Source organism: Eublepharis macularius, chromosome 10 (assembly GCF_028583425.1).
Source record: "Eublepharis macularius isolate TG4126 chromosome 10, MPM_Emac_v1.0, whole genome shotgun sequence".
Taxonomy (NCBI): Eukaryota; Metazoa; Chordata; class Lepidosauria; order Squamata; family Eublepharidae; genus Eublepharis; species Eublepharis macularius.
The window spans coordinates 75,927,007-75,944,758 of record NC_072799.1 but is presented as its reverse complement, the minus strand read 5'-3'; the positions used below and the strand labels follow the sequence as shown (position 1 = coordinate 75,944,758).

At 43.3% G+C, this 17,752-nt stretch overlaps 1 protein-coding gene across 1 annotated transcript in view; it reads right to left on the bottom strand.

Annotated features, from left to right (window-relative positions):
• LOC129336562 (teneurin-3) overlaps positions 1-17,752 on the bottom strand; it is a 208,115-nt gene that overhangs the window by 57,475 nt on the left and 132,888 nt on the right. The window contains exon 16 of the mRNA XM_054989724.1: positions 12,561-12,810. Within this exon, the coding sequence (XP_054845699.1) occupies positions 12,561-12,810 (250 nt within the window). The remainder of the gene's footprint in view (positions 1-12,560; positions 12,811-17,752) is intronic.

Sequence of the window (17,752 nt, the reverse complement as noted above, 5' to 3'; positions counted from 1 at the left end):
TGCAAGCATACAAGGCAATGCCATATCCACTTGCTTGCTTCTGGATTTACAGTGCAGCAGGCCGCTGGCAGATCAGGGCTTTCCACGTGGCCAGTGGCTCATTCTCCAATTTCAAAGACACCCAGAGCTTAGCATTTATCTTAGCTGCTTTCTACCAAGCAAGCTGAGGCACGGGCAAAGAGAGCTCTAAAACTCTCTTCCCGGTTATGAACAATAACAAAGCTTTTTGTATGGTTCTTTTATTAACCAACCTGGGTCCTTATTCTGACACACAGGCAAAAAGGCTTAGTTGCCGAGTCCTGCGTGTATGAATCAAAACCAGGCAAGCGAGAATGTGCAAACTATATAATGGAAGAGTACAATAGAGCCATTTGCCTGAATCTCCACTTGCACAGGAATGAGCAAGTGAAGGCAAGTAACATTTCCTCAATTCCAAACTGGGCGTACCTTAAAAATTAGCTGACCACAACTACTGCATGAGAGGCATCTGATGAGAAAAAGCAATAACTTGCGATCTGTTGCCAGTGTAAGCACAAGTGGAGCTCCTTCATTTCAAAAGAAGGGGCAGATCTGTGCATGTTTATGTCCACATCAATGTGTTCATAAATGCTGAGGAGTTAGCCGTGTTAGTCTGTAGTAGCAAAATCAAAAAGAGTCCAGTAGCACCTTTAAGACTAACCATAAATGCTGTTATAGTCTAATTACGACCTTAGGCAGCATCAATATATTGTTTTCTTATAAGCTGCCTTGAGCAGCTTCTGGAGAGGAGTCATGCATGTTTTCTAAATAGATAAATTGTGATGTTCTTACATAGCAGCCTACACCTTTCAAAAGTAATATAATATTTAAATATTTCTTCTTTCTGTTTATAAGTCATTTGATCATGGTAAACAGATACTGCTGTGACGGACTCAGCTTTAGAGGCTGAGATTTCCAGTCAGTGAGCTATGATTGACATGTTTCCTCCTCGCCCCCCCCCCCCCCAAATTTGGCTAATTTGAAATGGCAGTTGGGGATGGAATGTTGGGGAAGCTGTCAGTTGGAGTGGGAGAGAAAACAAGAGAGTGAAAGAGGGTTGGAGCCTGGTTTTAGACCAGAGAGGGTCAGCCAGAGAATCCTCTGTGTGAGGAAGAAAAGTTTGTGAAGTACTGTTAATCCTCGGACTAAAGTGGGAAAAACCAGCACTAACTCCTGCTTAGACTTGAGAGATCTGGGAATTATAGTGGGCCAAGGAAGTGGGTAGAAAGGAGTCTCCCCTTCAGTGCCAGGAACAGGGTTATAGCTCGTAACTTTAACGCCTGCCCAGTATCTAGGAAGGGTTTGTCTCAGTGGAGCACCCTTAAGTCTGGAGAGGAGGGGAAGTCGTGCTGTGTCTGTGCTTTGAAAGTAGAGCATTCGTTAAGCAATGTCAACCTCTGAAAGAAGCCAGCAACCTAGTGTTATACCAAGTGCCTCACACCGGTGAAGTTTCTATACAAAAACCTTTGTTACGTCAGTTCAAACATCTGCCTACCTGCCTTTTGATTTTAACCTTCTGCAAATAAACCTTCTGTTACATTGTGAGCCTCCCCAAACCTTGTGTGCCAGTTTCCGCTAAAGGGAAGCGCAAACCCCTGATCTGTCCCCTACTAAGACTTGGCTGGGTAACCATTTTTAATAAGGGTGGGACAAGAAGGCAAGTTGAAGATTAATTTCAACCATGCTACCAGAGGCTTCCCAGCCCAGTATACAGCTTCATAGGCTTAAAGAGGAGAAGTTTTACCTCAGGGTACGGGAAGGTCAGCCTAAACCTAAGTTGCACGTGGGTTTGTGGCAACTGCCTAGAATAAAGACAGCTGCTTCTGAAAGCTTATTCAAATAAATGTCTATCTGGGTTTCATCAGCATATTGATGGTGTCCTACCCAAAATCTTCAGATGATACTACAATTGCCAACTCCTGGCTAGGAAATTCCTGGAGATTTGGGGAGGGACTTCAGCAGAGTATAATGCCATAGAGACATTTCTCCAGGGGAACTGATCTTTGTAGCTTTGAGATCTGTTGTAATTCTGGGAGATCTGCAGGCCCCACCTGAAGGCAGGCAACCCTAGATGACACCATTTTAGTGTCCAAACATAGGTACTGGGTTTGAACCAACCAATTTTTCCACTGCTCAAATTGGGACGAGAGAATGCCGTCCGATCAGCAAAAGGACTATGCTGCACGGACAAAAGCCACATGGAATGGGGACCAGGGTAAAGATAGGAGATCGAGTGAAAAAACTGTCTGGATCCAACCAAATAAAAAAACATGAATAATAATATTAAATCTGCAGAACTCCTCAAGATAAATCCCATGTTGCTGACTCAGAATCCCAGACCACAATTTTCTGAACATGATCCAACAGAAAATATTTGAACCACTCGAGCTCCACTTCTCCTGATGCCTATTTTATTTCCAAGCAACTCAGAAGAACTGAGTGGTTAATGGTGTCTAAAGCAGCTGAGAGATTCAGCTAAACAAAAAATGGATTTCTCTTGTTACTTTGCAAGAGGAGATTATCCAGCAGAGCAACCAAAGTTGTCTCTTCAACCAGATCCAAAGCAAAATTGAATAGCATCAAGAGCATATGAGCCATCCAGAAAATCATGGCACTGACAGTCCTCTTAATTATTGTCATCCCAAAAGATACAGCAGCCTTTAAGGATACAAAACCTCCTTATCAAGAGAAGGTACTTGAAACAAAGGACAAATAACAGCATTCTTCACAGATTTTGGAAAGCCCTCCACTATTAGAGAATCATTAATAATTTTCAATAGCAGTTTTCTTGCCTTGTCCCTAAAAGAATTTACAAACCAGGAAAGGAAAGAGTCCAAATTGCAGGATCCTGTCATCACTGGTCAATGATACCCAGATAAAACTATCTATAAAAAAGGACCTGAGAGTGCTTCAGAAAGTTTACTACTCCCAAACGATCATCCAGGTTTGAGTGGATAAGAGAGATTTTGTTGCCAAAGAACCATGAAAAACATCATCACTAACAGCCAATTCCCTTTAATTTTAAGACTACGGCTGCAATCTTACAAACACTTTATTGGGAATAAATCCCTCTGGATAACATGGGGCTTACTTACAATCCTAAGAAGAGCTACATCCTTCTAAATCCATGGATTTAGAAAGGTCTAACTTTGCTGAGGACTGCACAGTAAACTAGAAGCATCAACTGAAAAATTATTCTAAGTAACTGAAGTGGAAGTGATACAGCTGATGCCTTAACAGTATAAAGTACTAGCACCTCATTGGCTTTCCATCATTGTCTACCTAATCTAATACAAAGGGGTTAATGTTGGCATTGTACTTGGAGGATCAAATCTCTGGCCCATTAAACATAGCTTATATTACTGCAATGTGTTGGAATAACATGCGATCAATCAGTACAGTTAAACCAAGCATTTAAAAATGATGAGCTATGTTCTCAACAAAAAGGGAATATGGCTTTAAAATAATATGCCATAACTTCTTTTCATTTTTCTTTTAGCTTTTTTTTTTTAAGTGTATTTATTGGATGCAGCTTTTCATTTGAGTGGACAAGTGACTTATATAAAAGGACTCAGCCTCGGACTTAACCAAGGCCTCTTTTGGGGCTGCCATCTGCCTCAGTGGGGCTGTGTATGCTGTCCCTGATTCAAACTCACCAGCCAGCCAATCAACGATAGAAGGATGGAAATTCGAAGACTCCACGCCCGACCTGGGGCCGGCTATCGAAAATGCAGATTTCGTCCCGCAGACGAAAATATGAAAAATATCTAACAATATAAATATATCTAATACAAAAATAGTGGATTCATTTGTCTCATTACATAAAAAAAAAGACTTACCCTCACCAGATGCAATTCATTCCTATAACCTGGAGGGTGATGGCGCTATCTTCAATCGCACGCACCGCCACACAATAAATTCACCTATTTAACCTCACCTTCTCTTCTCCAGAGTTTTAACTTAAAGGGACCACAACCTATTCAGTTTACTCAAAGTTTTTACAAGAAGCAACTTGATGATAATTCACTGTTGAGACCTCGTGGTCTCATGCTGTCCAAACTATGAATCCATTGAGCCTCTTTACACAATAATACTCTTTGAACATTCTGTTGCAAACCCTTGTGTGCCATAAACAAAACAGCAACTCTAAAATCATTCTCTTTATGTTGACACTCTGTAAAATGCTGGGTGAGGGGAGCTTCCATAACCCTATTTCTTACCCTGGATATATGTTCCAATATCCGGGTCCTCGGGAGTCTCATCGTGTTACCAACGTACAATTTGGGGCATGGACACCTAATCAAGTACACTATTCCCAAAGTCTGACATGTTGCGAAGTGTTTAAAGACCAATTGTCTCTCTGAAGGATCCAGGACGATGTGGTCCCCTTCCCAGATCAGACTGCATATATTACTATGTCCACATTTGTAATTGCCCTTAGGGAAATCCTGGGGCTCAACTATGGAATCCATATCTGAACAGACCAACATATCCTTTATGTTCCAGGTCTTTCTATAACCAATAGTGGATGGTAACTCACATCCCTTAATCTCCTGGACCAGGGGCCAATGATGAGTAATGATCTTGCCTATAGACTTAGATAATGGTGTATATGTGTGGAGGTGCGTGCGACTGAAGATATCGCCGTCACTCTCCGGGTTATAGGAATTAATTGTATCTAGTGAGGGTAAGTCTTTTTTTGATGTAATGAGACAAAATGAATCCACTATTTTTGCATTAGATATATTTATATTGTTAGATAATTTTCATACTTTAGTGGACTGTCGTCACACCCCTGAGGAAATCTGCGGGAAGAAATCTGCGTTTCGGGCGTGGAGTCTTCGAATTTCCATCCTTCCACTTGTCCAGCTACGTGACAGAGAACGAGAAGAAAAGGATTTCATTAATAAGAGATATTCAGATTATATTGAAGGTTTTCCCAGAGTCGCCTCCTTCGCGCGTTTATCGGACTTTTGCAGAATGTGTAGGGAGTGTAATGTTGTTTGTAATAATACTGTTTACATTGTGATGACGCATTTTTGCATGAAGAATGATTTAGTATTTTTGATGCATTAGCACTTGAGTACTTTAAATGTTATAAATTGTTCATATGGTGATACTTTTTTTCTCCTGTGAGAGTCCTCTCTCTGTGGTTGTTTTGGTTTACTGGGAGTGCTATTGCTAGGTTTGGATTCCCAGCACTCTGCTCTCGAAACATCTCTAAAACGGCCCAGTGAGGAGAACCACTGGGGAAACATAGAAGTGTAGAGCTGGAAGGAACCCTAAGAGTCATCACAACGCAAGAAATTCACAGCTATGCCCCCCACCTCCCTCAGTGACCCCTGCTCTATGTCCAGAAGAAGGCGAAAAACCCCTCCAGGATCCCTGGGTAATCTGGCCTGGAGGAAAATTCCTTCCTGATCCCAAAGTGGATCTAGCTCTAGAATAAGCAGTATTCATGCAGGAGGTGCAGGCCACCTACCAATCACCTGGGGAATGTTGCACAGGCTGGGATCTTGTGGGTGATCATGTGACTATGGTTTATGATGAGGCACAGTGCTTCACACAGCGCAGAGGTCAGGCAGGACCTAATTAATCATAAGCTGTGGCCGTGGTCAGCAGGTCCCCACATTAAGGGCAAGTTTGATTCCTGAAAAGGGGAACGTGGGGCAGCAAGCAGGACTACACCAGGAGTGCCTATTGGGAATGCAACCAGGGGAGGCACCAGTGGTCAGGCTGCAAGTTCAGCCACAGCTAACACAACTGTCTTGGCCCACACCCTAGACCATCCTGCCATGCAGCTCAGCGGCCATCAGTCCTTCATGCCATGTGGTTCCACCTTTCCAACAGCTTCCAAAAAGAGGCAGGGTCCAATGGTGCCCCGGTCCAACCTGCCCCCCCCAGGGAAGTAATACTATAGGGATGGGGTACTATCTTCAAGACTGGGGCCCTTTGCCCCCTTGAAATGCTGCCACTAGATCTGCCAGCAATTATCCTGGACAGGGTTCACAGAGCCTTCCCTATTCCTTTTACTGCCCCAGGCAATCTCAAATCCACTAGGGACTTGCTTGAAAATAGAGTCACAGTAACTGCCAGAGAGCAGGCCACAGGCCTCATCGCAAGACGCTTCCATCCTATGGCTTCCCCCTTCAGTAGGTGGGCTGAATGGGCGAGGGTGGTTATTGACTGGCAGGCGAGTTGGCTGATACTTGCATCTGTGCCCTATGCTGTGTCAAGGCTCCATAAACTGTAACCAATAAAGTTGTGGACTTTTTACTTCTAATAAGTTGTCTCTGTGTCTTTGTGCTGCCTGCCCTTGTCCCCTCATCCTTCGATGCTAGGCCCTCAAGAGGTCCTTAAGCAACTCTGAACTTTAAACAAAGATGATAGCAATCAATAAGAAAGATAATAATGTATTTCTTTGTATGGGTTCCTTTAATCTCTTTGTTGGTTCATTTGCAGATGCTGTGTAGACTGGGAGACCCTTTTAGAAAGAGACCTGCTTTTATTTCTGAACAGTACCAGCTGCATAGATAGTGCTTTAAGCAGGGCTTTTTTTCTGGGAAAAGAGGTGGTGGAACTCAGTGGTGGAACTCAGGGCTGCACAATGACATCACTTTGGGTCAGCTGGAACAAGGGGGGAGTTTTTTAAAGTTTTAATTGCCCTTGGTGAAACTGGTCACATGGCCGGTGGCCCCACCCCTTGATCTCCAGACAGAAGGGAGTTTAGATTGCCCTCCGCGAGGACAATCTAAACTCCCCTCTGTCTGGAGATCAGGGGGTGGGGCCACTGGCCATGTAACCATTTTCAAGAGGTGCCGGAACTCCGTTCCACCGTGTTCCCGCTGAAAAAAGACCTGGCTTTAAGCATTATCATCATTATCATCAGATCTATTTACCTAAACTGGCTTCAGGTAATCTTTGGGGCACTTGTTTACAGAATGACAACTGAAGTATCAAGTGAAACCACATAATCTGTTCTGAAGAAAATAGGTAAACTGGAAGCGGGAAACCTGAATCTTTTTGGAGTGCACACCCCTAGTCAGAACAAAGCCTAAATTGGACAAAACAGTCATTGTTGAATGAGAGTGCAGAAAGAGAGAGAATAAATGGAAGAGGGGATGAGGCAGAAAATACCTGCGCTGAAGGAAGGCTCATGATCAAATGCAGCAAGAGGGAAAGATAGCAAGAACATCTTGTAAAGACTCAGGCTTTCATTAATCACAGAATGACTGACAACTTTTGAAAAAGAGCCCAATTGGTTCTGGCATATAGAAGAAGACCAAGGTGGGCAGAACGCATCAGAAGCACAAAAAAGTTCAAGGCAGACAGTTTCAAAGTGAGATGAGAAAAGAAGGAAGTCGTAGAAGCAGGAGATGAGGGAGACCATCCCCTGCCACTACCGTATGGGCTGGAAACAAGAGGGAGGAGGCAATGGAGGAAAGCATAGTGCAAGAGAGGGAAAGGTTGAAAAAGCTGTTGAAATGATGCCTCTCTAACAAGTCCTACATTGCCTGAGCTTGGTTAGCAGCCAGGTCCTTGAAGTGCTCTGCCTGTGAGTTTGGTTGGAGTAAATTGCACACCACACAGCCAGCATGACGTTTTGTTGTACCAAATAATTTCCCTTGGGTTTCCACTAAGGAGGTATTTAAGTTCTTAAGTATACCATAGTTTCAAGCATGAAGTTGGTTAAGCAATTTTGTTTGCTGGTTATGAGATATACTATAAAAGACAGATTATCAACTGTAGTATTTTAGAAACTAAGAGCGAAGTGGCCCTGATCTGTGGATACTTAAATCTGGATACTGGAGCCATGAAAGGACAAGACAGATTTTCCTACACATCTGGAAAAATGCCTTGGGTTTGCAGAAAAATCTGAAACCTAAAATAAAAATATATTGGGTGTTTTTTAAAAAAAACCCAAAATGATTAAAGGAGCTCCTGTAGCTTTAACCAGATGCCCTTAGTGGTTGTTGCTAGGCAACCATAACCAGTATTCTAGGCTTGGTTTATCTCAGGAAAAGGCAGGGGGGAAGGGCCCTTTCGGCCTTTGAGGGAGGACTCATTGGAACCAGGCACTGAAACAACCACGTGACTTGATGCCACGTGACTTGCATGGCTCACCCAAGCCTGGCTGCTTGCTACTGTTCATCAGCAGCTCCCTCCCCAAAGCCAGAGTAGTGTAGTGGCTAGAATTTCAGAGTAGGATGTGTGAAACCCAGGTTCAAATCACCACTCTGCTGCAGAAGCTCACTGGGTGACTTTGAGCTAGTCGCACACGCTTAGCCTAACCTATCTCTCAGAGTTGTTGTGTAGATAATATGAAGGCAAGGAAAATGATGTGAGCTGCTTTGGGTCCCCATTGTGGAAAAAGGCTGTAAATGAAAATGAAGGGAATTAAGAAATATAGGTTAAGACAGGGGGCAGATAAAAGGGAAGTTGTTTAGTGGGCTTGAAAGAGAGGAGAATGTAGGGAAAGGTGATCATATGGAGGCTGCCAGGAGGAGGGGAAGGGGAAATAGCACAAGGAAGGAGATACAGGGACAAGAGAAGTAGCCCCTGCAAGTCTTTACAGGTTCCCCACCATGCCACTGGGCCTGGCTCAGCTGGCACCATGCAACTGAGCCATAGGGGGGAGGCTGCCGGGGGTGGGGCGGAAAGGTGAAGATGGGGACAGACAAAGCTGTGTGGGAAGGCGAAAAGGAAGCAGGAAAAGGGGGAAAGGCTATGGGGGCAAGGAAGGCCACCAGGACATTGGGGTAGAGGGAGACATGAGATGCCCCTGCAAGTCCTTGTGTGTTCCCACTTGTTATAAAAATATTTTAATTCCAAGAATACTTCCCTACATTTAGCTAGTTGTCCTTGATAATGGCAACTTTTACCATAAGTATACTGTTTCAACATATAAAGAGTGTTTTTCACTGACAGATGGCCATTAAAGCCACCAGGTTGTTCTTTAATCAAATTTTCCGCAGAAGAGGGGGTGATTTTTACTAATTCATCCCACTGCAGCCTCTGCCATGCCTACCCAATCCTGCTCTTAGCTGTCAGTGGACTCCCGGGAATAGGTTGTGGGTGGATTGAAGCTCTGCAATAGGAGAACTGATGAAAAAAGCTCCCACTTTCTGCATTCAGAATACTTAGATTGGCTCCAACGCTCTATGTCAATGGAAAGACGTTGCTATTATGAGAAATAGTTCTTACTATGGACCTTCTTGTTAGCCTTATTGATCCTTCTTATTAACAAGGTTAAATGAATGAAAATGGTTATACAATGCTTACGGAAATATACTGACAAGTGCAATATTTTATTGCTTCTGGATTTAGAGGAAACTTTCTAGTAACTTGGAAAATGGTATTAACTGTGCCTAAGCTCCTGCAAGACATAGGAATCTCTGAAGATTATTCATTAACATGTTCAATGAGAACCAGCACCACTGAAAATAACCTCCACTCACGAGATTTCAAGAGCCTGACACAATCTCTGGACTCTGGAGATCGCCTACAATAATCTTGGCTGGCTGTAAAAGTGGCTGTTTCTTGACAAATGTGAGATATTCACTGCTATTGTACTTAAGGAAAAAAGTTTACTCTAATGTAGGCCACAGAGGATATACTTGGTGTGACAAAAATCCTTCACAAGCAGAAAAAACATAATTTATTTTATTTATTGATTTGATTTATACCCCGCCCTCCCCACAAATGGGCTCAGGGCGGCTAACAACATTCATAAAACACAGCGAATCAATCACAAAACCATAAAACCAATAATAATCTTAAAAGAGTCATTAAAATAGTCCAGGTGCAGGCTATTTAAATAAATACTTGGGAGTCTATATATGGGCATAGCAGATGGCTGAGGGCACTCCCCAAAAAAGTGGTGGTCTTAGGTGGAAGAAGGGGGACACCCGCTGGAACTCAGCCAAAGGCCCGGCGGAATCTCTCTGTTTTACAGGCCCTGCAGAACTGTAACAGGTCCCGCAGGGCCCAGATCTCCAGCGGGAGACCGTTCCACCAGGCTGGGCCAGGGCAGAAAAAAACCTGGCCCTAGTTGAGGCCAGATGGATGTCCTTCGAGCCGGGGACCACCAGGAGTTGCTTGTCTGCACAGCGAAACGCCCTGCAGGGGACGTAATGGAAGAGGCGGTCCCGCAGGTATGCAGGTAATATAATAATAATACCTGTGCTACTGTAGTTGCCTCTGTGGCCCTTGGCATATCTTTGCAGCCATCAGAGAGAGTCACTCACATTGCGCACCTTACAAAACAGTTACATTCAAGATTAATTCACTACTGTCATTTTGTCTCTAGGAATTTCCTTGGAACACCAGCCTATCCAGGAAATGTACTTTGTACTACTCTATCTTCAGTTGTAGCTTTCCATCAAACCGTTTCAGAGTCGCTCCCCTCATGATGGTTTTCTTTGAAAAGATGGATTGCAGGAGTGCATGCTATGGTTCAGATTGTTTACCGCAATTCCCTACTTCTGTCGTATATGAAAGACCATACTGGAACATTTGGCAGCATACACTAAAATATTGTTAAATAATATTTTCCAATATATCAACCACTGAAAAGTGATAAAGTACTATAATACTTAGCAATGCTATTGCCTGTTATACACAGGGCATTTTTTTTAAAAAAAAGTTGTGAATTAAAACAACCATCTATCTAAAGACAATTAAAGTATGTCATATTCTCAGTGGGAAATGCACTGAAATTAAAGATGAAACAATGAACTATCGCTGCCTGTACGATGAGAACATCAACTGACTACTATGATTATCACTCAAAATAAATGTGACTATTTTACTTGCAGTGCATTCTGAAACACAGTTACAGCAGGGAAATAACATTCCCCCCCCCCCCATGATTCACAGTGCAATCCTAGGCAGAGTTACCCCCTTCTAAGCCCTTTGATTTCAGAAGACTAAGAAGAATGTTACTCGGTTTAGGATCGCAGAGTGAATCACAGGAAAAAAATGTTATTTCACTGGTACTACACAAACTAACACATGTAAAACATTAATTCTTAAATAAGAAACCTTTCTGCAATTAAGGAACAAAATTCACATGAAGCTGTATAGCCAGGAGCTGAGTGAATTTCAACAGAAACTCAGCATAAAGAAAAAATGAAATATAGGTCTCCAGGGATTTGTGCAGGGGGGAAGGGGGGATGAAAATAGGGAGGGCTTCTGAATGTCACCCGGCATCATATCTGACAATTTTGGCAGCTATGCCACACACCACTGATGTAAAGCTTGTGTGCAAGGAATTCCGCACCATTTTTTTTATTTTTTTAAAAAATCCAACCCATGGTAACCACATTTGATTGCAGAACAATGAGTACTGTCATCTATTGTTTTCAATCCTTAATGTTTCTAGTCAGAATGAATCAAGGGCCACCTACAGCTGGCTGTTCTGTCCTGGTATGACGGATAAGCCTGGGTCTCACACATGGCAGGACTCTCTGTCCTTGATTACTGTCAGGGCTTTTTTTCTGGGAAAAGAGGTGGTGGAACTCAGTGGGTTGCCCTTGGAGAAAATGGTCACATGGCTGGTGGCCCCACCCCCTGATCTCCAGACAGAGGGGAGTTTAGATTGCCCTCCGCGCCCCTCGGAGGCACGGAGGGCAATCTAAACTCCCCTCTGTCCGGAGATCAGGGGGCGAGGCCACCAGCCATGTGACCCATTTTCAAGTGGTTCCGGAATTCCGTTCCACTGCGTTCCTGCTGAAAAAAGCCCTGATTACTGTACACTTTGACACAAACAAATGTGTGATGGACTCTATTGCTGAAGACAGCATTTGAAGTGGAAGTTCTATCTGCGGCACTGAGGGCAGACCAAGGAAAGGACACTAACAAGAAAAGAGGACAACAGGGATTAGAAGAAGATACTGCTGAAAACACAACAGGACAATCCCTTAAAGACTGACTGAAGAGGAGAAACAAGAAGTAAACAGGAACAATCCAATAAAAATCATTTAATGTGGAAGGAAGAGGAATTTGTCTTATGCGGAACAGTACCAAGACTACCAACCTATGCCTATGATTTAAGGCAACCCTCCCCCAAACAGCTGGAGGTATTTTTATAGAGCACTCCTCCTTTGTAATCATAAAAGTTTTTACAACACTTCAATCCACGAAATGCATTTGTTCATTCTTTTAAAAAGCATGAAGATGTAGATAAAAAATGATTCTTACCTATGTCTAAAATCTTTATTTCTTGGTGGGAAGGCAAGTGAAGAAAGTAAAAACAGAGAAATAGTTAAGAAGAAATGTTAAAAGAGGAACAGTAAAAAGTTACGATGCAGGTAAGGGTGGTAATTGTGACTCTGCTCAATCTTTCTGATTATCTGAGTGACTGAAATATTCTGACAGCTACTTGCACGAGTAAAAGCTTTTAGAAATGTCCCATTAAAAATCATTTTAAATATTATTTTAAAAAGCATTTGCATTTTTATTGCAGGTAAATGGAAATATATTCGCTTCAAACAATTGAGCCACGACAGCCTTATTCAGAAAGTGTTTAGCAAATGACATACCTTAGCTCAAGGACACTTGTAACATTTCCAGATGGGAATATCCGTCGAACGTAGTTGAAATCTCCTACATAAAGACTTCCATTAATACCACAAGCTAAGGCTACCGGAGCCAAAAGTTTATTGCCATCTGCTTGACCGTTACAACTTGGGCAAGAAATGCTTCTCCGTCGACCGTTGCCCATGATGCTACTGACAACTGGAGGCTGTTGTGAGATGAATTGGTTTTCTCCATTGCCTTTGTACAGGATTCCTGAAGAAAACACAAATATGATTTCCCACATTAATGGCACTTTTTTTGTAACCACACGGTCAAGCCTGTTGTCTAAATGCATCTAACGTTCTGAAAAGTGATTGGGTGGAATCCTGAGTACCGTCAGCAGAAGACCTTTGCTGTATACTTCTTTCCCCAGAAAGTAGATTCTTGGGGCAACAGAATCAGGGGGAAGTGATGAGGATCCATCAGGGGATCTGATCCTGCCCCTCCCACAGCAGCCTCCTGGTTTGCACGGCTATTAGTTCACACGGGTGCTTCGACCACAGAAACCTACTTTCTGAGTTGTAAAGGACATGGGGGGAGACAATGAAACATGCCAAAGATTAGCACCTCTTCCCCTGACATGATTCAGGATACAGCTTTTTATATTTCACCAGTGCAAGAATCTAAATAATGCATCTGCATTCACAGTAAAAGCTCTATTTTTTTAAACTGCCCAAAGCAGTTAAAAATGAGAAAAATCTGAGTTTGGACTCCAAATACCTGACTCGATTAGCCTATTTCAATAGGAAAACTGCAGGCAGATGGGCAGGCGTTTCCTTTGAACTGAAAAGGTCCTGTTCAAGATAGGGTTGCCAGGTCACCTTACCCTCCCAGTGAGAGGGGAGATCCAACACTCACCTTTGTGTCATCCTGGGAGTCCTCCATGCCTGCGTGCGCCCTACTCCTGCATGATGTCACTTCCAGGAAGTGACATCATACCACAGGTGCATGGGCACACGCTTCACAGGGTGATGATTTGGGCCCCAAATGGGACTTATTTGGCCCATTGGGGCCCAAATCGGCCCACTGCAAAGCGTGGAGTTGCTCTTGGGGCGCTGCACTGATATCACTCCCGGGAATGACATCGTCACGCTGCTCCAGGGACACACCCGGGAGGTCTGTTCCCACGCCTTTTCCACCTGCTGGCTAGGTGAGTGGTGGTGGGGGGCAAAGGATGGAAGTGGGGGATCCCTCACCCACACCAGGAAACCTGGGATCCCTAGTTCAAGGAGTCAGGATTACTTGTACACAACCTGGTTAGTTTGCCTTGAATAGCATCAATCTTCTTTTGGGGTCAGAAAATTGCTCTCCCTCTGACCCTGGAGCAAAAAACTGGAACTACCCAAGGATAATCTGTTTTGTAGAATGGATCCACCAGAAAAATACGCACAGCACCCATTTTGTGCACAATTTTTCTTATTAGCCCGACAACTGATATACGTATATGATTTCTCCTGGTACTGCTAGAATAAATTACATACCTGCTATCAAGTACCACAGGCCTACCACACACAGCAATACCAGTAAGCTATCGCTGCAAACATGTTTTGTGCCAGTCTCAAATTCATACTGGAAAAGGGTTTTTATTGAATGCACGATAATAATAATTTATCTCTGGTGGCAGAGCCAGGCTCTGTAATGTATCAGCAGTTTGGTACTCGTATGTCAAACACAACAAAAAACGTTTTGGCAGGGCACCTGCCCTTTAAACCTAATTCTGCTTTAAGGCATCAACAATCATTGGGGAAAAGACAAAGTACTTTATCAGCATCATCTTTTACAGCCTTTGCACGGTATGTAGGGAAGCAATATATGTGCCTAATGTTAGGCTATCACAGCCAGAACTATATTCTGCTAGACATGACCACTATCCTTATTATTATCCAGATCAATGATTCAATCAAGGTCTGCTGTGAGAACTGCCAGCTATTATTGTTGCTCTCATTCCACAATAAATCTCTATGTGCTATAATCCATGCAAACCGCATGTCACTTTGCACTGTATAGCAATACTTCTTTTATTGACTGAGTGCTCAACACTTCTAAGACAGCCCTTGTGCTAATGATTATATTCTCCCCCCACAGTAACTATTAAAATCATCATTCTCCCCCCAAAAAAATGTTTTCAGGAAGTTTTAGAAAGAGCTTTCTGAACCCCAAGGCTACTTTTAAGTTGAATCTTGACGGGATAAATATTTCCTCTAAGTACACTGTGTTGTTAGGCTAGGCCAATTATTCTTTGAATGTCATGCAATTGGAGAAAAGTAACTACCAGAGAAAATCTACATTATGATTCTGGGAAAATGAAAATAAAATACAACCTTAAAAAGAAAGTCATAACAGCACATGGAATACATTTCTCCATGAACAGTTGCAGCAAGAATGCGCTAATGGAATCTGAAACCCCCTCCTATGATTACATCATTTATGACAATCAGGAAACCATAATTTTGCTGAAATAGCTGAGTTCTATAATTTTCATCAGAGGTATCATACAAGTCAGCACTCTGTACTAAGGCACCTGATTTATTCTGTCATTACTTTGAAAAATTGCCCCTTCACATCTCTCTTCTATTACTACAGAGGGGAAAGACGAACATTAGAATATTTATTGCAGTGATCCGGGGTGTCCGCATAAACACCTGTCACTGTCTTTGCTCCATTGTGAATAAATTTCCCTAGCTCATCCACCCTGTCATTACAACTAGCCACTTTATTTATTCAATTAGACAGGCATCATTTTGAAAAGTCATTACTTGTCAAATTGTCTCTTGAGCATGAATTTAAACACGTAGCTGCTGCACTTTATGAACAGAAATCATTGCACCTTACGAACAGAAATTACCCAGTAACAGCAACAAGGAAACAAAACATAACGAACACCACACATGGATATCATAAGACTTGAACCATTTTTATTTGATCCAGAAGAGTTAGCCGTGTTAGTCTGTAGTAGCAAAATAGCTAGCAGAGTCACCAGCACAGATACCAAACCCTGCAACAGACCCAGATGCCAGTTCTGCCCTCATATCTACCCAGGAAATACAATTACAGGGCCCAATGGTGTCAACTACACTATCTCTGGCTCTTACAGCTGCTCATCCTCCAACGTCAGGGCTGGCGCACCCATTGATGCCAGGTAGGCGGTGGCCTCAGGGCGCGAGGGCACCGGAGGGGCGCTGGAGGGGGTGTGGGGGCGGAGGCACGCATCGCGGAGCTGGCGTGGCTGGGCCGGAGCTGCCGCTGCCGCTGCCACCACACGCCCCCAGCCGGACGCAGCAGCCACAAGCCGATGCCGGGCCGGCGTGCAGAGCACGGAGCACCCTCCACCCTAGCCATCCGCCGGCCAAAGCCCCCGTCTTGCACTGCGTGATGACGTCATCGTGTGATGACGTCATCACGCAGTCCGTGCTGCGCGCGCGTGCACGTCGGAGGGTTGCCGCAGGCGCCAGAAACCCTGGCGCCGGCCGTGTCTAACATGATATATGCCCTCATGTGCCAACAATGTCCATCTGCTCTGTACATTGGACAAACCAGCCAACCTCTGCGCAAAAGAATAAATGGACACAAATCTGACAATAAAAATCGCAACGTCCAGAAAACAGTGGGAGAACACTTCAATCTACCAGGACATTCCATCAAGGACTTAAAGTTCACCATAGTTCAACAGAAACCTTTAAAAAACAAAATCCAACGGGAAGCTGCTGAATTGGAATTCATAAGTAAATTTGACTCAGTCAGACTTGGATTGAATAGAGACTATGAATGGTTATCTCATTATCAGAAGCAACTGATTTGCATCTACTCCCCCCTCCCCTCGCCACCTACATATATCTGGCCAGTTTCTTCATACCCTCCATGCATCTGATGAAGAGAACTGTGGTTCTCGAAACTTTTTATGCTACAGTAAAGTTGGTTAGTCTTAAAGGTGCTACTGGACACTACATTTTTATTTGGTTTCCTAAGGGCAAATCTGTGTGACTTCATGAACTGATAGTTCTAAATCGTACACTTTTCAATTGTTAACACTTTTCTCCCATTGACATGTATAGCAATCACATGATGACATCTCTAGATGGAGTAGCTAGTTTCATAACAGCTAGAACATTATTCCAGGAAAGACCCTATATATTTTAGCATCTTTGAACTCTTTCAGTTAAGATCCCCGAGTTGTCAACTGAACTATTTATTAAAAAAAAAAATAAAGTTCTCTGATCTTAGACATAATTACAGCTACTCAGAAGGCTGTGATGCTGATTTTAAAGGAACTGGCAACCGAGTAAGTATACTGACAGTGCTATCCTAAGCAGGGTTACACCTTTTAAAGTCCATTGAAGTCCATGAGCTTAGAAGATTGTAACTCTGCTTAGGATGCCACGGTTAAGATCAACGCCTAACTGCACAATCCATTGGGCACTTCTGCATAAAGAATCTCAAATTGGACCTGTGTTCTTTTTCCTGTCTCTACTGCATTTTAGTGAGACATGAACTGGGTTACGGAAAATACTAAAAACAGCAGCCAGCTGTCCCCTCCCCAGCTCTTCCCCAGTACCATCACGCTACACAATACCCTCTCCCCACTCCTCTTGACAGACTAAATTGTAGTTTTATATTACTAGGCACTACTGGAGAAAAACGAAGTGGAGATGTTCATGCAGCACAATCTCATCACACGTCCCATTCTGTACTACTAAATGAAGGAGAGGAGAAACAGATGCTGGAACGGTGCTTGCTGCATGGGGATGCCGCCTCCCCGATGTACAAGCCCCTTTCTTGAAATGTATCCGGGCTGCCAAGAATACCGTCATGATCTCTCAAGAGAAAGCCCAAGTTTTATCAAATTGGTTGCAATGCCTAAGTAACGGACAATGACTGTCATTCTTACAGAAGAACACAAACCCACCCCATGAGTGATTTTTAAGGCTGAATTAAATGGTGAACGAGCCAGCGCTCTATAGCCTTGAAGAAAAAAAGCTGTGCAATCCCTGATCTTGTGTGACCAAGCTTCTGAAACCAATAGCCAAGTTTGGCTGTTCCACCTCTATCCTTCATTTCCTTGACTTTTAAAGCTTTTAACATTTATGACCTTTACCTTCTTACCAAGTAATTGTGAATTCCATAGACATTTCTTGGGGAGTAAGAAAAAGAGGACAGT